The sequence below is a fragment of the Seriola aureovittata genome, chromosome 4, assembly GCF_021018895.1.
Source record: "Seriola aureovittata isolate HTS-2021-v1 ecotype China chromosome 4, ASM2101889v1, whole genome shotgun sequence".
Taxonomy (NCBI): domain Eukaryota; kingdom Metazoa; phylum Chordata; class Actinopteri; order Carangiformes; family Carangidae; genus Seriola; species Seriola aureovittata.
Genome location: NC_079367.1, coordinates 2570161 through 2590305, shown reverse-complemented (window position 1 = coordinate 2590305; position 20145 = coordinate 2570161). Strand labels below are relative to the sequence as shown.

Here is a 20145-nt window from a genome sequence, read left to right as displayed (position 1 = left end):
AAACGTCATAGTATAGTAAGGTATAAAAAGTCATAGTATAGTAAGGCATAAAAAGTCATAATATAGTAAGGCATAAAAAGTCATAAAAATGTAATAGTATAGTAAGGCATAAAAAGTCATGAAAACGTCATAATATAGTAAGGCATAAAAAGTCATGAAAACGTCATAGTATAGTAAGTCATAAAAATGTCAAAGTATAGTAAGGCATAAAAAGTCATAAAAACGACATAGTATAGAAAGGCATAAAAAGTCATAATATAGTAAGGCATAAAAAGTCATAAAAACGACATAGTATAGTAAGGTATAAAAAGTCATAGTCTAGTAAGGCATAAAATGTCATAGTATAGTAAAGCATAAAAAGTAATAGTATAATAAGGCATAAAAAGTCATAAAAACGACATAGTATAGTAAGGTATAAAAAGTCATAGTCTAGTAAGGCATAAAACGTCATAGTATAGAAAGGCATAAAAAGTCATAATATAGTAAGGCATAAAAAGTCATAAAAATGTCATAGTATAGTAAGGCATAAAAAGTCATGAAAACGTCATAGTATAGTAAGTCATAAAAATGTCATAGTATAGTAAAGCATAAAAAGTAATAGTATAGTAAGTCATAAAAATGTCATAGTATAGTAAGGCATAAAAAGTCATAAAAACAACATAGTATAGTAAGGCATAAAAAGTCATAAAAATGTCATAGTATAGTAAAGCATAAAAAGTCATAAAAACGACATAGTATAGTACGGCATAAAAAGTCATAATATAGTAAGGTATAAAAAGTCATAAAAACGACATAGTATAGTACGGCATAAAAAGTCATAGTATAGTAAAGCATAAAAAGTCATAGTATAGTAAAGCATAAAAAGTAATAGTATAATAAGGCATAAAAAGTCATAAAAACGACATAGTATAGTAAGGCCAAAAAAGTTATAGTATAGTAAGGCATAAAAACTTCATGACCTAGTAGCCTATAACATTACCATAACATAACAGAGTGGCACATTGCGTGTTATCCTGGATAAGAAGAGTGTATGAGCTTGTCTGATGTTGCAGGTCGTCAGAGACGATCCCCCATCAGCCTCTGATCTTCAGCTCATATTAAACACACTGAGGTTTTTCTGTATGAACCTAAAAAGATTCTTTAGCTAATTAAACCTCCTGTTCATCTCGAGGTCACTGAAGAGTCGTGCAGTTTGTTTTTGAGAGAGTGAATCTTCCCCTCAGACAGCAGAAAGAATTTACAGCATGGCATTCTGGGACAGTAAAAACTCCAGCAGTGGAAACAGTTTTAAACTGCAACCAGAGAGAAGCTGCAGTGAACATCTCTGCTCTCTGCTCTGGGTGTTGTACATTAATCTGGTCAAATTTCCAAACACACGAGAACCGAGCTGAAATGAAACATTAGAGAAGTTACTGGAAACATGGAGAAATACAGGGTGAAAGGATGAACACACAAAACATGACAGAGGATTCATCACTGGTACATGCTGCTACAGACGTGTCACCTGTCACCTGACAGCGAGGGCATTTACTTCCTGTCATGACCAGCACTGTGACCTCAGCATGAAGCTGTCAGAGGTCATGCAGGTCTGTTGTCCAATCAGCTGACGGCTCCATCTCTCTCTCTCTTTCTCTCTCTCTCTCGCCCTGTAGAGCTGCAGAGGGAGGGCAGCATCGAGACCCTCAGCAACAGCTCCGGCTCCACCAGCGGCAGCATCCCACGCAACTTCGAGGGTTACCGCTCGCCGCTGCCCACCAACGAGGGCCAGCCCCTCAGCCTCTTCCCCACCAACTTCCCCTGACCTCTGCTCCAGGGGAGAACCACCGCCGCCGTCAAGCAGCCCCCACCTGACCACCTGCCTGCCCCCCACCTCACCTGTCCAGCCAGCATCACACTGAACCTCTGTCTCAGACCTGTGTCTTTGTCGCTCATTGAACAGTATTAACTTTATCTTTCTTGGGTTGGATGTTATTTTATATAAGAATTCCCCTGATTTTAAATTTGACCGTTTTAAAACCAAAATCATTCCAAAAAAAAAATAAAATTGAAACTGTCAGGATGAAAACGCCTGCACACAAATTTATTGTATCCAAGATTAACAGCAAGTGAATCGAACCCAAAGTGTTCAGGAGACGCTGCGGACCGAGAGCAACGTCCTGCATTTTCAATATTAGATTTTTAATAACAGACCAGTATCAGTCTGACCCTCGTTACCTCGTTATGTTCAGTCATAAACCGGTGGACTCAGACGTGCTCTCCTCTCTACAGCTGATGTTTCCTGACACCCCCCACCCCCACCCCCACCACCACCACCACACCCCCCTCCATCCTTCTGTGTGTGTGTTTGAAGTTTAACTGTTGTTGCCTGTCGTCTGAATGAGCCATAAGAAAGGGAGCGCAGACACAGACACGGGAGAAATGTTGATTCCAGTCAGCAACATGTAGCGGCTCCTGTTCCCTGTGTGTGTGTGTGTGTGTGTGTGTGTGTGTGTGTGTGTGTGTGTGTGTGTGTGTGTTTCTCTCGTGGCCTCTGACTAAATGTTTTTGATTAAATTTGGTCCTTTCATGCCTTTGATTTCCACGTAATCACATTTGACAACAGACGCAGTAAATGAGACGACACTATTACTAAGTGGCTGAAGTAATTTAGATGTTTACAGCTGAGATATGTTTCTGAAATCATCTCGATATTTTCCAGACAGTAAATGCAGATTGAGCACAGTAATAAATAATAGAGATCACGCTGTATTTTCTACATTAGCTACTTTTGACCAAAATGTTTTTCCTGCCTTTAGTTGTAGTTGATCTAAAAAAGAATAAAAAAGTATTTTCTTTAAATGTTCTCGTAGCAAAGAGACTCTGATAATCAGAAATGTCTTGATTTGGTTTGACTGGGTGAAAAACGAAATGCACTGTTCACACAGTCACCTTAGAGAAGATGTATCCCACAATCCCTTCTGCCTGAGTGTAGTTTGACTGACGGCCTGAGTCTGGAGTAAACGCTTGTTGTTAACTGTAAGATTTAATCTGTAAAATACTTTTTTTTTTTTTCCTGCGTTCATGCAAATAAAAACATAATAAAAGTGGAGGAAATGAAAGTGTGTCTTCTCTGTGTTCAGTGACCATCAGCTCTCAGCGCCGCTGTAATTAGCACCAGATTTTTAACAGGCAGTTAAACGCTGTTAAAGGGACGTTTTATGGGCGACTTTGGCTCTTTGTTCTGAGGCAGAAAAGAAACTCATCAGCTCAAACCTCCTGAATGTTCCTCTCTTCAAATGGAAGCAAATATTAAACTGAAGGAATTCTAATTAAATTAATTTAGCAGTGAATTATTCTCTGTGTGCTTTAGTTTATCATCAGTGTGTTCATCAGCTAAAAGTCATAAAATTTAAATTAATGGAAACATGAAGACAGAGTTTGCACAAATAATTAAATGAATAATGTATTAATGGCTGAAACATGTCTGTATTAAAATCAGTGTATTTCTTCTCCTGTGTATTTCAAAATAAATTCTGCAGTAGAACAGAATGAAACCATAAAAAAATACACCGTTAAAAAAGTGTTAATTTAAAGTTTTACAGTAAAATTAATTCAGCAACAAGTAGAAAAGAAAAACTACAGTTTGCGCTTGAAACTTTTTTATTTGATTCCAACATGTTATCGTCAACATTTTACAGTTTTTCAAATTATAAATGATCATCAGAGACGCTGATGTGTCATAATTAACAGAATGTTTTGTATTTAACAAGGAAAAGAAGCTGAAAACTGATGCAGAACATGTCAGTTTGTCACAAGCAGGAACTAAATGTGGATTTCTTTCTCAGGAACAAAGTGTAAAATGGTGAATTTCAAAGTTAAAGCAGCAGTAAGTCCGTGTGTCCTGTAACAAACTGAGGCTGTCACATATTCTCCTCATCACCAAACATTAGCATTAGCATTAGCATTAGCTCAGTTAGCAACAACAACAGTGTCAGAGGTTGGACATTTGAAGTGCGACACTAAAATGCTAGCAGCTTAGCATACAGGCTCCATTTACTTCAGCATTAAAAGATGGTAGCTCCATGTTAGCATGTTAGCTTTGACTGTTAAAGGTGGGCAGGGTGAATGTTACACAGGATATAATAAACACTGGGATTTAATAGGTTATAGATGGGGGGGGGTGCATTTAAAGCAGCTGCTGACAGTTGATGCTGATTCATATAATTGTGTGATTGTGTTTCTGTGCTGAGACCAACAACACTGAGGAAAACACTGAATTAACACTGAGCATCCACATTCTAATGAGCAGGAACGTCCTGCAGTAAATTACTGCTTCTGTCTATCGTACGTCCTTATTCACTAAATTACTTACTAATGTAGCTGTAACCATAAAACTCACCTGTTTACCTGAAACCACACGGCTAATATTCTGTTTTTACCTTCAGAATAAAGTGCAATTAAACCTTTATTTTGGTATTTGTTGTTTTTATTTTTCTGTTGTGGATATTGAGCTATATTTTTATTTTGTTATTTGTTGTGTTATTATTTTTTATCTTTTACCCAGATCAATAAAGTTTATCTATCTATTTATCTATCAATCTATCTATCTATCTATCTATTTATCTATCAATCATCAGCTGGTTGTATTTGAGAGATTTGCTGAAACAAACAGAAACAAACACAGAGACGTGGGCGGGAAAAGAAAAATCACCTGGTTTTGATTTAGGAGCTGAGATGTAAAAGAATAATTTTATAGACGGACGATGAAAATACAATATTTAAGGGAGATGAATGTTTATTTATTAAAACAGAGAAACACCAGCAGCTAAAGTAAGAAGCAGTACCTGGAGTCAAACAGCTTGTTTCACCGTGTGGGACTCACTCTGGATGTTTCACCTTCACACTGGGTCCTTCGCCTCGGTCAGTGCGACCTGTGGACGGACAGAGACACAGACTGAAGGTCGTCATGTGGTTCAGACACCTGGACGTCACATTCAGTCTCCGTTTGAACAGGAGTGAAATCAGTAACATGACTTCAGGGTTTCTGATGAGAGCTACATTTATAATGATGATGATGTCACCGGAGAGGTGTCCAGTGATCAGCTGATGCAGAGAACTCACACACTGACTGGAGGCCATTTTGAATCTTCGTCATGGAAACAATCCTGAATCAGACTACAGATCAAACTCTTTCATTTCTGAATTATTGTTGAATTTTACAAGTTAAATCTAAAGTGTGAGAAATATTTATTGTGTCATCAGGAGAAATGATGCTGAAATTAAACCACCTGAAGGTCCCTGAACGCCCCTCAAGGCCCCTAAAGGCCCGTGCAGGTCCGTGAACGTCACTGTGAGCTGCACCCGGACCTGTGAGTGGAACACGTGTCTGAGCTCAGCTCAGTCACCATGGGGCTTTTTTTTTTTCTAGATCACTCCGCCATATTTATCTAATATATCATACATATAAATATTTATATATATTTATATTTATTGATCAGCTTTCCGCGGGTTTATTTCACTTCACAGAGCCGCGAGTAAAAGACTCACCTGTACGGAAGAGGAGGAAGGACAAAACTCAACAACCATCTGAATGAATTCGAGCAACATGACCTGATGGGACCGCGGGTCTTTACTGTGACGTCAGGCTCATCTTTATATTTAAATTAATTGATTAAGAACCGACTGCGACACTGTGACATTATTTATCACATCTGCAGATGTTTTATGAATTTTTACAGCTGTAAATAATTTAATGTTTGTTTACACAAACAACCTGTTGAATCTTCACTGTTTTATCGCATTTTGACGTTTGAAGTAATAATTGGTTCTTGTATTGATTATTGATTAAACTTCTGTTTTGTCAAGTATCAAAATTAAACTACAATTCAACATTTGAAACTTTTTTCTAGTTTGGGTTTTTACTCTGAAGACGTTCGTTGTTGTTGTTGTGTCAGGCTTCTTCCCGCGGCCTGCAGGTAAAGTCTCCATGTTCCCGCCGCTGCAGCAGCTGCTGTCAACACATCTGTAAAACACACACACCACACACACATACACAGAGTTTTACACAGTTTGTCTGGAGGAACATGAGACAGAGATGAACGTGATCAACTTCCTGGTTCAGACTGAACTCAGAGGAGTGAGACCTCTCCCTCATTAAACAGCTGATTCATTTATTTTAAACGCACACAGAAAAAATACAAAGTGAATTAAATGGATTTTAAATTAAATGGATTTATTCTCAGAAGAGACCGAGGTGATTTTTATTTTTTTATTCTTTATTATTTACGGATGAATAAAGAAGAAAAAAAGTTCAGATGGATGAAGAAGGAAAATAATTAAAAATACTTGAAGACTCTTCTGTCAAAGTGTAAATCTGATTTTACACTGACTTTTATTTCCAGCTGCTATAAAAAAAAGAAATATTTTCACTTGATCAGTAAATATTTACTATTAAGGCCACGTGCAAGTGGCAGAAGCATTGAAGACATTTTTAAGAAAATGACGAAGAAGAATCGAATTTGTTTTTCTTTTATTTAAAATTTGATGCACAAAATTAAATATGTTAAAATCGATACTGGTGATTTACCATTAACCCCTCCCCACACACACACACACACACACACACACACACACACACACACACACACACACACACCTGACGGGGCTGAGGGCCCTCACACCTGTGGGGCCTGTGAAGGCACAGCGGGAAGGTCACATGATCCAACCAGCAACAGACAACATATGAGATTTTATTTATTAAGGTCAGAGGGAAAATGTTGATTCGGTGACTCCTGTTAATGGCTCCGTCACGTGCCTATATCTGGAAGAACGCGTCACATCCGGTTCTCGTGTCACCGGATAAATAAGTGATTTTACAGAAAGGTTCACGAGGCGCAGCCACAACTTCAGTGTAATTAAAATAAGTAATAATTATTCTAAAATTAAAGAAATGTGAAGAGTCGAACGTCTGTGTATGTGTGTGTGTGTGTGTGTGTGTGTGTGTGTGTGTGTGTGGCCGCTGTGACAGCTCTGTCACTCTCCCCTGGGTCACCACTATAGCGCCCCCACCTGGTGGTCTACCTGTCACCTCCAGCGGCCAGGCTCAGACACAAGGCCGGGAGAGGAGGAGGGAGAGACGGGCTGAGAGGCCGCAGGTAACCGGCTGTTAGTGGCTGCAGTTTGTGATTGAGTTTGATAGTACTGTGTGTGTGTGTGTGTGTGTGTGTGTGTGTGTGTGTGTGTGTGTGTGTGTGTTGGAGAGGAGTTGAGGAAACATTTTGCTTTTCCTACAAGTGAGAATTGATATGTTTAATTTAGGAGAGTGAAGTTGAGGAGCTGGAGGAAGTGGAGGAGATGAAAGAGGAGGAGGAGGAGGAAAAGAAGAAAAGGAGGAGGAGAAGAAGAGGAGGAGGCGGAGGAGGAGGAGAGGGCCGCTGGTCGCCGGGTTTCCATGTGACAAGGGGAAATATGAGGGACTTTGACAGGTCTTAAACGGTCTGGCGCCAAGGCCTCAGTCTAGCCGCTAAATATAGCCGGAGAGATGATGCAGGGAGATGGGAGGAGAAGATGGAGCGATGAAAAGGAAGAAAGGAACAATGTGGAGCGGAGGAGGAAAATAACAATACTCAATTATAGAGGAATAGGCTGAAAAGTGTCTGTTGTGTTGTAATTAGAGCGGCTCGGGTCACCGCGACGCGCACGAGACGCTTTTTTTTTTTTTTAATTTATTTTTTTTAGGCGCGCTCTCACATCTGCACCTGTAAGGGAGCTGAAGCGCGCGGACACGTGAAGGACACACGGAGACTCGGGTCAACTTCCTGCTGCATGAAAACACTTTAAATCACCGACGAACTCTGCGTGAAATTTAAACTGACAAACTTGTTTATTTTGAGGAATTTGTGCGGATGAGATCATAAAGAATCTCATCAATATCATAAATAATGAGTTTATTATCCAGCTATCAACTACAGGAGGAAGTTAAAGGCCGCGACTTCTGCATTTGTTGTTTTTAATTTGTTTAATTTTTTTGCAGTTTCTTTTCTCAGGACGCAAACACTCACAAACAAAAACAAGTCCAGTAGCGTATTTACTGACTGCCCCCCCCCCAAGAAAAACAAAAACAAACTGTGAGTGTATGATGATCAGTCAAAGCAGTGCCCCCCCCCCCTCCATGCAGCTCCAGCAGCGGCTCAGACTGAGTCCTCCTTCCACCTAATGACTTTTAAATCGCGCGTAATGGAGATTTCTGCGCCGCTGAGGCTCAGAACAAATAAATGGGGAGTAATTTGCACAAAGCTTTATTGATACAATTACCCAGAAAAGAAAAACCGTTATCCACCTCCATATGTTGCTAATCTTTTTTTTTTTTTTTTTTACTCCCATGTAAAGCTCCATGCACGCGGCTCCAAACACTCTAACCAGCCGCCGCTCCCGCCGCTCCCACGGCGCAGCTCCATCTCTGTCATTTCATAAATCTCTGGCTGCAGCATTCCAAACAAGTCAGCTGTCCGAGCGAATTATAACAGATGCACGGCGCAGTGGAACTCTGAGGGAAGCGGGGAGCTGTGCGGAAGACATTCTGGATGATTTTACATTCTCATGTTCACGTGCCAACACCTGGTGCTCGGCTGAAAAAATAACGCACCTTTTATCCACCTGGTGACCGAGGAGCGGGCTGCGGCCGCGGGTCTGCGCCGGGCGAGGAGGCTGATGCTCCGGGGACCTGTGTCTGATCTGAGATGCTCCTGTGTGTGTGTGTGTGTGTGTGTGTGTGTGTGTGTGTGTGTGTGTGTGTGTGTGTGTGTGTGTGTGTGTGTGTGTGTGTGTGTGTGTGTGTGTGTGTGTTGGGGGGGGCTCTATCAATGTGATGGAAGCCGAGCAACAAGTGTGAGACACAGTGGAGATGTGCAAACATTTAAATCACGCAACACGCCGCATCTGACGCACTTTTTTTGCACCTTTTTGAAGCAGAACGAGTTAATTTGAGGGTTTTAAACTCCCGCTGCGGCCGGTCAGGAAATGTATTTTATATTTGAATAATTTATAGATATTAGTGGAGAGGGTTTTCATCAGAGCTGTGTGCGGCTGGCAGCGGAAGCCGCAGAGTTAGAGGGGTTAATAGGAAATGCGCAGTTGCCTCTGACAGTCTCCTTCAGGAGGATTATCACTTTTTGTTTTAGTTTTTGTCGAAGTGACGCCTGTGGCCGACATCACGGTCCATCCTGCCCGGAGAGAGCAGCTGTTCACCCCCCCACCACCACCACCACCATCACCACCACCACAGCCACCACCACCCTCCACAGACAACAAAAAAAAACTAAACTAAAAAAATATCTCACATCTGACACCAAGTCATGACTGAGGCAGGAAAGTGGAGCGGAGCCGCAGATGAGGCGGCGGAGGGGCCCGGAGGCGCGCGCACAACATGCAGGACTTGAGGGTAAATACAAAGAGACAAGAGGTTGTTCTGATTGTGGCGCATCAGAGGACTGGCGCCGAGCGGCTCCTCGGAAAACCGAGTCCGACTTAATCAAGAGTAGAGCAAGGGAGGCTGGTGTTGGAGGGGGACCCCCCCCCCCCCCACTCGTGGCTCCCGGAGCCCCGCACTGTCTCTGCTTTGACAAAATACAACCTGTCGGAGATTACACGCTGCCACGGCCTGAACTCAGCCCCGAGCCCGGGCTCTGAATCACCTCCGCGGCGAACACTGTGATGATTTAACCTCAGTTTAAATAAAAACTCAGTCAGAAACAAGGAACAGTTTGTGTCGGAGTGAGAACTCACCTCTTCTGCTACTCTCTGATTTTTCATTCATCATCATTCAGCTGCTTTTTCCTCTTTTTTTCCTCCTCGCTGCATCTGGATTTGTTTTTTCCAGCCGTGTCTCTGTGTCACGCCGCCGCCGCCGCCGCCGCCGCCGCCGCCGCCTCCTCCCCGTCAGCTCGATCAGGAAAACGCAGAGATAAATGTCTCTCTCGTGGGGGAAACCTGGGGCTGTATGAGTCTGGAGCCAGCGCTAACACAGCCCGGGCTAATGTGAGCCACATCCCGCCTCTACGCGTCAAAACAGCCGATAACTTACAATAATTACAAGGGTGTTCTGGGAGAGAGCGCGGCGGCGCGCGGAGCCGCGGGTTCACTGTGGTGACCGGACTGAGGTGACGTGCAGAAGCGGAGCCGCTCCTCCACAGAAAGGTGAGTATTCACTCAGTGGACAGGTTGGTTTCTCCGGAGGCGACATTGTAAAAACGCAAGCCGAGAGAGGTGATGCCTCCACCGGCCAAGAACTGAGGGCTGACCCGGTGTTTGGCTTGGAAATGGGGGTGGGATTTCCCGATCTTTCCTGTCATTGGTTAATATTTTATTCTGTTGACATGTTTTCTTACTGCTAATGCTTCCGACACCTTCTTGTCCCCCCTCCCTCCCCTCCCCTTCCTCTCCCAGAGTCTGGCTGGAGCTGTCAGAACCACGCCTATAGGGGCCCACAATTGGTCCAGAAAGCGTAAAATCAGCAATCAAAGGGGCTTGGTTCATTAGTGCTGGGGATGGAGGCAGGAAGGACATGTGAGATAGTCACAGATCTGCAGTGAACGGGGCCACATCTCTCCAGTCAGTGTGGGATGACTGAAGCAGAGAAACTGCTGATTTGTGTAAGAGGCACGCAGCGCAGCCGGACTCTCCCGCCACCGCGCCGCTTCCACTGAAGGAGTCCGCGGAGGAACCGACGGAGAAACACACCGACAACAACTCCGGGCTGTTTTCTTCACCCTGACTCCGCCGCGCGGCGCTCCCTCTCGTGCGGCTTTACACATTTAAAGTGCTCGCGAGGCGCGGACCTAACACTGGCTTCAAGGTTGGGGAGGGAAATACCACTAAAAATATCCATTATTTTCACTTGGTTTTTGTGGATGCACCGATGAGAGATCCAGTTTTTACAGGGACTGCAATGGCTTATCACCCTTTCCACGCACACCGGCCGACCGACTTCCCCATGTCCGCCTTCCTAGCGGCCGCGCAGCCGTCCTTCTTCCCGGCGCTCAGCCTGCCTCCCGGGGCGCTCACCAAGCCCATCCCGGATCACAGCCTGGCCGGGGCGGCGGAGGCTGGGCTCCACCCGGCCCTCAGCCACCATCAGGCGGCTCATCTCCGCAGCATGAAAAGCCTGGAGCCCGAGGAGGAGGTGGACGACGACCCCAAAGTTACACTGGAAGCCAAGGATCTTTGGGACCAGTTTCATAAACTCGGGACGGAGATGGTTATTACCAAGTCCGGAAGGTAAGAATCCCTCTGGATCCACCGAGAATATTTTTATCCTGCAAACACGTCCGGAGGTTTTCCCGCATATGAGCAGAGAGAGGGAGCCGCAGCTGACGAGATCAGAGCCGCTGAGAAAGGCTTTTCCTCCCGGTGCTCGGCGGCTGCCTGCGCGTCAGGCCTTTACTGACCCGCGCTTCTTCTCCCTGCGATTTCCAGCCTGATTTACCATTAACAAAAACACACAAGAAAACTACAGCACGCCGCAGGGCTGAGCTCTGCTCCCCTCACATTATGCATTAAATATATAGTTTTTAAAAGGAGTTCCAGCCCGAGAATAGTATGAATATTTAAGGGGTTAAACTGGCTTCATTTATTCCAGTAAGAGATTCAATTAAAAGGAGTTTATTGTGAAATATTTGTGACACATTTCCGGACACATCAAAGGAAAATATTTGGGATATTTGGTAAAAAAATAAATATATATATATATAAAAAAATAAAAATAAAAAGTGACCTGAGCTTGAATCAGGTTTTTATCCGCTTTTATAAACAGGCTGTCACTTCAAAAAGCAGGAATGTGAAGTGCTGTGGTCATAAATATATACTCAGGTCTGTAGTGTAAGGCTTGGACAATACACACACACACACACACACACACACACACAACACACACACACACACACACACACACACACACACACACACACACACACACACTGGGTCTTCACTGTCTCCTAATTGCCGCGCTGGAGAATAATATCTGACCATTACAATATTTCCACTTGTCGGAGCGTCGTGTTTTCGCTGCGCCTTCAAAGCCTCTTTTGTCAGACTTGTTCAAGTGTTGCCTTCACGGTCTGCACGTTGTGTTGTGGTTGACTCCCCGTGTGTTTCCCTCTCTCTCTCTCTCTCTCTCCCTCTCTCCAGGAGGATGTTCCCTCCGTTCAAAGTGCGAATAAACGGCCTGGACAAAAAGGCCAAATACATCCTGCTGATGGACATCGTGGCGGCGGACGACTGCCGCTACAAGTTCCACAACTCCCGCTGGATGGTGGCGGGCAAGGCCGACCCGGAGATGCCCAAGAGGATGTATATCCACCCGGACAGCCCGGCCACCGGCGAGCAGTGGATGGCCAAGCCTGTTGCTTTCCATAAACTCAAGTTGACCAACAACATCTCAGACAAACACGGATTTGTGAGTACTGGAGTTTTTTCTTTTAGTTTTAGTCTGAGCGGAGACGCGCCTGTGTCTGTGTCTGCTGGATCAGATGCTGCTGAGGGTTTGAGGTGTTTTTAAGATAAAGATGAAAATTAATAACAACAGGAAACACGCAGGAACAGCGGGAAATAAATCAGAGAGAGATCAGAGCAGGTAGATTCAGTGGTGAAGCAGAAATACAACATTAGAGGAGTAAACGACGGCGCTGCTCGTCTCCACGTCCAAAGCTGTTGACACTTTGTCGCCACTTGACTCCCCCCCCCAACCCCCCCGTCCCTGACACACGCACACACATACACACACACGCACACACATACACACACACGCACGCACACACACACACACACACACACACACACACAAACACACACACACAGCTTATGTTTCCGTGTTGCTCTCCAGAATATTATCAGCCTGCATCCAAACATCCAGAGCCATTCCGGCCCTGCTCCCTCCCTGCAGCAGCAGCCCAGCCCCGGGGGCCCTGCACGGCTGCAAGGCTGCAGACTCACCGCCCCCCCTCACTCCCTCCCTCCCTCCCTCCCTACCTCCATGTTTATTCTTTATTTTTTAATCGAGGTTTTATTAGAAATAAATAAAATAATAAAACACACATAACTGAGCTCAGTGTGTTTGCTGGACGGAGGATTAAGTGGCGTCTGATCAAACCAGGTCACAGAGAAATGACGTCTCACATCCGCTCCTGTAACCCAACACTATAGTGTAATATAGTATAGTATAGTGTAATATAGTATAGTGTAGTATAGTGTCGTGTAGTATAGTGTAGTAGTATACGTGTTGTTATATATATTAGGTCTGGAAGCTGCACTGCATTTGGTTTTTATCTATAATAAAATATTTCCTGCAGTATTTCCTGTATTTTACTTTATTTTTTACTTTATTTGACATTATTCTACATTATTGCACCTGTGATTGTAAAAATAAATTAACCATAAACTACAAATAAAATATCTGATAAAGTCCATGTGACTGTCAGAGTGACTGGAAACAAATTCAACATTTACATGTCAGTCAAAATTATTTGCAATCGGTTACAAACACATACAAGATCATATTTTATGAATATATTCTAATTTAAAAAAAAATATATATATATATATATATATATATATAGCCTATATATAAATCTGTAATTAACATTATCATAGCGTTTAATTGCCTGCCTTATTTGTAAATATATATTTAAATTTGTTTGTAATTTTAAAAGATATTTAGTCTATTATATAAATAAATGTATATTTGATGGTAAAGTGTATGAAGGTTAAAGAGTGTCACAGCAGATGAAGGAAAAAGTGGAAACGTGCTTTTGATAAAAACTGGATGAAATCAGATTTTTTAGTTTTTAGTTTTTTAGTTTTTGTTTAGTTTTTTTGTTGCTGTGGTTCTGGGTCCTCGTGACAACATGTGTGGCCTGGTCCCGTTTTTCCCTTTGCCCTGCACTAATTACAGCCCGAGCTGCTCACACAGTAATTATAACAGCATCACTAACAATAGGCCGATGATCCGCGGCAACACTGGCAGTTTCAGCTTGGAGAAAAACGACAAAAAGAGACGTAAAAACGCCGCTGATATTCTATATTCAAATCCGCGTATGTGTGTGTGTGTGTGTTGGCGATGCAGACCATCCTGAACTCCATGCACAAGTACCAGCCCCGGTTCCACATAGTGCGGGCCAACGACATCCTGAAGCTGCCGTACAGCACCTTCCGGACCTACGTGTTCCCGGAGACCGAGTTCGTGGCCGTGACGGCGTATCAGAACGACAAGGTGGGTCAGCGCTCTCACTCAGCACGGCCTCTAAATATGGCTGCAGCTATTCTTGCAAAAATAAATGTTCTTACATGCCTCCTAGTCCTCCCCTCCCCTCCCCTCCCCTCCCCCCACCACCGCCACCAAACCCCGGAGACTTAATCTGATTTTTTAGGTCGCCTAATTTCCCTGCAGAGGCTCCCATCATGTCCCACTTGATTTTTGTTTTAATTGCTGTTTTGCCTGGATCTGTGTGTGAAGCAGATATTTTGTGTGCGTGTTTTATCTGCTACAAATGAGCTGTTACCTTCCCCAGCAGTGAATCAATTAGGCGGATAAATACAGCAGAGTGTGTTGTGTTTGGTTGTGATGCGGCAGATAGGTCCTATATAAATATATATAAATATATATATATAGCCTATATATATATATATATACTTTTTTTTTTTTAGTTTTTAAAATTTTCTTTAAATAAAGTGACACTCTCGGCCTCCGTAGTTTGGATTTAACAAGATGTTTGATTGATAAATACAGGGGGGGTTTGAGTGGAGAATTGTATGTGACATTATTATAAACTGGGGTTGAACTGGAGCTTGTGTCCAGGTGAGGAGGGGGTAAGAAGGGGGGGGGGGGGGGTCTTGTTGTAAAAGTTTATGGCAAAGAGTCACAATCGATTACAGGCCTTTTAAAGAGCTGCTGACCCCGCAGATGTTGCGAGTCTCTGCTCAAGTGGCACGCGCCTGTAGGGCCAGCGAGGGGCCTCCAGGAGCTCGTGCAGGGCAGGCCGCACGAGGAGCCACAACACCGGGCTCCTCCACAGCAGCAGCAGTGATCCAAACCGCAGTATTAATTATTGATATGACAGTCATCTGTTCCATATTGCTCCCTCCTCTGCCCTCTGTTTTTTCTGGGGGGTCCGGGGGCTCGTGTGGGGGCCCCACAGAGAAATATTTCGTGGCAGAATTTCTCTCCAGAGGCCAATGAGAATAACGAACCCATCATTTCGCTTTTTATTAATAATGCAAATCCGAGGCCCCCGGGGGCCAAAGTCCTGCACGGTTCTGTGTGCGTGTGTTTGGTACTGAATGTGACCCAAACAAACAAACAAAGGACGAGTCCTGCTCCTGGTCTGGATCCGGATCCCGGTCCTGAGTCTGACATGAAGTGTGTCCGTGTGTTTCCAACAGATCACGCAGCTGAAGATCGACAACAACCCTTTCGCAAAAGGATTCAGAGACACGGGGAACGGAAGGCGGGAGAAAAGGTAACAGACTCCCGCCATCACACCTGTAAAAGCGACGGTGTGTGTGCCATGTTTTTACCCGTCATTATTATTGTTATGATTATTAATTGTTGTTGTTGTTGTTGTTGTTGTGCAGGAAGCAGCTGACCATGCCGTCGCTGCGGATGTACGAGGACCAGTGCAAGGCGGACCGGGAGGGCGCGGACTCGGACGCCTCTTCCAGTGAGGCTCCGACGGGCAGGGACGCCGTCCACTCCCCGCTGGGAGCCGGTACCAGCCCGCTGAGGTTCAGCAGACCCAGCCGAGGTGAGAACCGGCAGTGACCGTTTCATTCTGGTGCTGTGACCCGGACATGAGTCCCAGGGTTAGATCCAGCATCACCAGGTGTCATTACATTATTTTATATATTTAAATGGAGTCATTTAAAATTGAGGGAATAATCAACAAAATGAGGCTAATTTCATGTATAATATATATCGACTTTAATTAGCTTGTTCAATAAATACTTTTTAAATTAAATATAATATACTGTATATTCTGTAATATTAATCTACAACCTGATAAATGTTAAAATAAATCATATTATTATGGGTTTGTTTTGGCTCGTGTGTTTCACACCTGTCAGATAATTAAACTAAGATCAGCCTTTGTACTGGATTTATTTCATTTAAGATAAATACATTATTTTGGAACAGCTGTGATTTTGACAATTTAAAATGTAGTAATTGAGAATATTCAGAGTCACTGAGGTTATAGATATTTAAGGTTTTTATTTCCCACTGTTTTATGTTCCTTTAATTTATCAAACTAATTAATTTAACAAAGCCAGTTATTTCTTTTAATGTGCTGGTTTCATTGACTCTGGGATGTTTGATGTTGCTGATAAAAATGCAGCAGTGTTTGTTTGTTGTCGTGTGTTTTTGGGGACGAGGTGATAAATGGTTAAAGGTTCTTTCCTCGTGTTGCAGATGAGAAAACGTGCACTGACAGCGAGCAGGAGCTGGAGCATCAGGACGAGCACTGCACCGCCTCCAACAGCCCCGGACCTGAACCCGTGTCCCCCTACAGCTCCAGGTGCGAGGACCGCGTGCGCGACAGGCCCGGCGCCGAGAAGAAGGACGAGTCCATTTTCAGTATGAGGAACCTAGAGAAGGACAAGGCGGAGAGCCGGCACAGGAAGGACACCACGGACGCACTGACAAAGGACTCGGAGGCCGGGGGCATCAGTGCCAGTAAGGACGCGTTCTCCCCCCTCATGGTCCAGACTGAGAGCCCCTCGCACTTCAGCCCGGGACACTTACAAAGCCTGGCTCTGTCCGGTCTGCACAGTCAGCAGTTCTTTAACCCCCTGAACACCGGATCGCCGCTGTTGTTTCATCCCGGGCAGTTTGCCATGGCCCCCGGAGCCTTTTCCGCCATGGGCATGGGGCATCTTTTGGCCTCTGTATCGGGGGCGAGCGGCTTGGAAAACGGCAGCCTCGCCACCCAGGGCACGGGAGGAACCCCCAACCCCTTCCCCTTCCATCTGTCCCAGCACATGCTCGCCTCTCAGGTAAGGAGGGTCACCTGTAGCTGATGGACAGAGTTCAGACAGAGCAGCAACACTTCACCTGAGCTGCTTTCATTTACAGGATTAAAGCTAAATGTCACGCGTCTGTTTTAAAACAAGAGGATTTAATAACTTTTTTAAACCTTTTATGAAGTTTAAAGAGAATTTAAACTCAAATATATAAAATACTTGTTGTTTTTCTGTCTCATTTGTCTTTTACTCTCAGAAATCTGTTGTGAATCCTCTGAGCAAACAGATTGTTGAGTTTATGGGACGTTGCTACTTTGATTATTTGACTGGAAACAGTGATGAGTTCTCTCCTCTCTCGTGTTGCAGGGCATCCCCATGCCTCCGTTCGGGGGCCTCTTCCCGTACCCGTACACCTACATGGCGGCGGCTGCGGCGGCGGCCTCAGCTTCAGCCCTCCCCACCACCAGCACCTCCAGCCCCCTCTCCAGGAATCCCTTCCTGGGCTCGTCCCGGCCTCGGCTCCGCTTCAACCCCTACCAGCTGCCGGTGTCGCTGCCCCAGAGCTCCAGCCTGCTCACCACCACCACCACCGGTCTGCCCGGCGGCCTCAACCCCGGCTCCGAGTCCTCCAAGCCGGGCAGCAGAGAGGCCAGCCCGGCCCCGGAGCACCACAGCAACCACAAGACAGGAGGCTCGAGTGGGAGGGTCGCCTCCCCCAAAGCCTCCGTCAAGGACTCGGTGAACGAGCTGCAGAGCATCCAGAGACTGGTGAGCGGCCTGGAGGGCCAGAGGGAGCCCTCCCCGGCCGCAGACTCCCCCAAGTGATGAAGACTCTGTCGGGGAAGAAGTCTTGGCTTGAACACCAGAGGACTATACGTGCATCTGTCCTGTACAGCACATTACAGAGTGGGATGAGGGTCTGACCGATGAGGGCTGTTGAAGGCTGATAACTGATTTTTTTGTTTTGGAACAAAAGCTGCAGATTGAGTGAAATTTAGTCCATATCATTAAATTTAACCTTTTTTAAAATTCACAAGTATTTAAGGTTTCCTGTCCGAGAGAGAGAGAGAGAGAGAGAGAGAGAGAGGGGGAGAGGAAGCCTGTCAGACAACACACCAGAACTCTTCCTTGAGTCCCAGTGTCGGAGTCAGCAGCTCTTTTTACTACATCCATGGATTCACAATCAATTGATAAAAAAAAAACTATAAATTAAATCTGCAAAGAATAAAAAAAAACAAAAACAATAAAACACTAAATAATCATTAAAAAATATTATTTAAACAAAACTCTTAAGTTCAAGGAAGTGTCCGAGAGACTAACACTGATCATTTCCACAAACTCTTGTCACATCCATGATCTCAGAGGCGGACCACAGAGGCCAGTATCGGGCCCCAGATATCGGTCTAACCTGCCTGAGTTCCTGCAGCTCCACAGACTGAGCGGCGCAGAGAGAGAGAGAGAGAGAGAGAGAGAGAGAGAGAGACACAGAGAGACACACAGAGAGAGAGAGAGAGTGATGACTTGAAGCATCTGAGGATCCAGGCCTGATCCCTGATCTCTGCTCCCCGGAGCAGGAGCCTCCTCACGCCGCCGACAGGCAGGTCTCAAGCTGCGTCCAAAAACTTTTGTTTTTGTTTTTGTTTTGTTGTTGTTGTTGTTGTTTCCGGGCCTGATGATTTCAAAAGGGACGGAAGCTGAACGTTCCGTCTGCAAGAGAAAGAACCGCTCATCATTTCATGCCAGAAAAAATGTTTCTGAAATATTTATGTAATTAAAAATAAAAACAATCTGTAAATAAAGCTAAGATCCAAGAATATGCAATTGGTATTAATTTATTCAAGGCTGTATATTAGCGTGTATATATTTCGAATTTAACTCGTTGCTTTTTTTTTTTCTTTCTTCTTCCTCCCTCCTCCTCTTCCTCCCTCCCCCCTCCCCCTCCTCATTTTACATGACCATATACTGTAAATTAAAAAGAAGCTATTTAGCGCTGTTGGTTTGACAAATTGTAAGAAGCGTCGCTGATTTTTAGGAGAAAGGTGTGTGCCATGTTTTAGTCCGCACCCACCGACACACAGAGGAACAGACAGACGGACTGACTCCACGTGGATTCAAAAACACCTCAGGTTACTTCACTCCAGCCTGGAGACGTTCAAAGCAATTCCTCCTCTACGGGCGCATCGTTCATATCTATTCATAAATATATTTAAAGACGAAAAGTATCTTGTTTATGCTGGTTGTCCGGGTATTTTTTTTTTTTTTTGATTGTCTCACAATTTCAATAAAAAATCGTTGTGCTGAAAAGCTTGAAGGCGTTTCATTATAATCATTATTATTATTTTCATTGTTGTTATAATCATCTAATTATAGAAAAGCAGCTGTAGACATTTCTTTATGAAGTCATCTATGGTTTTTACTCTCACACACTCACACACACACACACACACACACACACACACGTGGGGCAGCAGCGCCCTCTGTCGGTCAAACGTTTCACATGAAAAACATTTGATAAGAAAATATAATGGTGTTTAATTCACATTATTATGATAAATACATTTAAATTCGATTAATTGAAACTTTTCGGCCGCAAATTTTAAATATTGAACCTTTAAATGAAAATTAAAATAACAATAAAAATATGAGGTTTAATGTGTTTAAAGCTTTTTAGTGGTGGGTCGTGTATCAGCTGTGTGTGTGTGTGTGTGTGTGTGTGTGTGTGTGTGTTGTGTGTGTGTGTGTCCGTGCAGGTCTATTCTGAGCGGGTCCTCGGTCACCGTCAATCAGCGTTTCCTTCAGTATTGTGCGGCCCGGCGGTATTTTTAGAAGGACTGGAGTAATGTCAGTATTTATAGGAAGAGCTTTCTCTGCTGCTGCTGCATCTCACACACACACACACACACACACACACACACACACACACACACACACACACACACACACACACACACACACACACACACATTACATATGGTTTTCACAGGACAAATGTGTCAACATCTGATTTTTTTATCATTTTTCTCTGAGAATACTTGTGTTTTTTTATTGTATTTATAGTGAAAATGTGTGTGTGTGTGTGTGTGTGTGTGTGTGTGACGGACTTGTGTATGTGTGTCTCGGTTTAAAGGGTTAAGCAGGGGGGAGTTTAGGGCAGCAGAC

General features: G+C 44.1%; 2 protein-coding genes and 1 long non-coding RNA gene across 4 annotated transcripts in view; 2 read left to right on the top strand and 1 right to left on the bottom strand.

The window, feature by feature from the left end:
* Positions 1 to 4447, top strand: part of bcas3 (BCAS3 microtubule associated cell migration factor) — a 336132-nt gene extending 331685 nt beyond the window's left edge. For both annotated transcript variants that reach the window (XM_056373998.1, XM_056373997.1), the window contains one exon: positions 1653 to 4447. In XM_056373998.1, coding sequence (XP_056229973.1) covers positions 1653 to 1801 — 149 coding nt within the window. In that variant the 3' untranslated portion in view covers positions 1802 to 4447. The remainder of the gene's footprint in view (positions 1 to 1652) is intronic.
* LOC130167628 (uncharacterized) lies at positions 1969 to 9891 on the bottom strand. Its single transcript, XR_008827316.1, has 2 exons — positions 9763 to 9891; positions 1969 to 6001 (listed from the first exon to the last, which is right to left on the bottom strand). It is a non-coding gene; the product is annotated as an uncharacterized LOC130167628 (long non-coding RNA).
* A 136-nt stretch (positions 9892 to 10027) lies between these two features.
* Positions 10028 to 18802, top strand: tbx2b (T-box transcription factor 2b). The gene is made up of 8 exons (XM_056374000.1): positions 10028 to 10173; positions 10423 to 11253; positions 12163 to 12430; positions 14096 to 14242; positions 15412 to 15488; positions 15604 to 15773; positions 16436 to 17019; positions 17353 to 18802. Exons 2-8 carry the CDS (start codon positions 10895 to 10897, stop codon positions 17809 to 17811), a joined length of 2064 nt encoding a protein of 687 aa, XP_056229975.1. The 5' UTR covers positions 10028 to 10173; positions 10423 to 10894; the 3' UTR covers positions 17812 to 18802.
* Positions 18803 to 20145: the final 1343 nt, after the last annotated feature.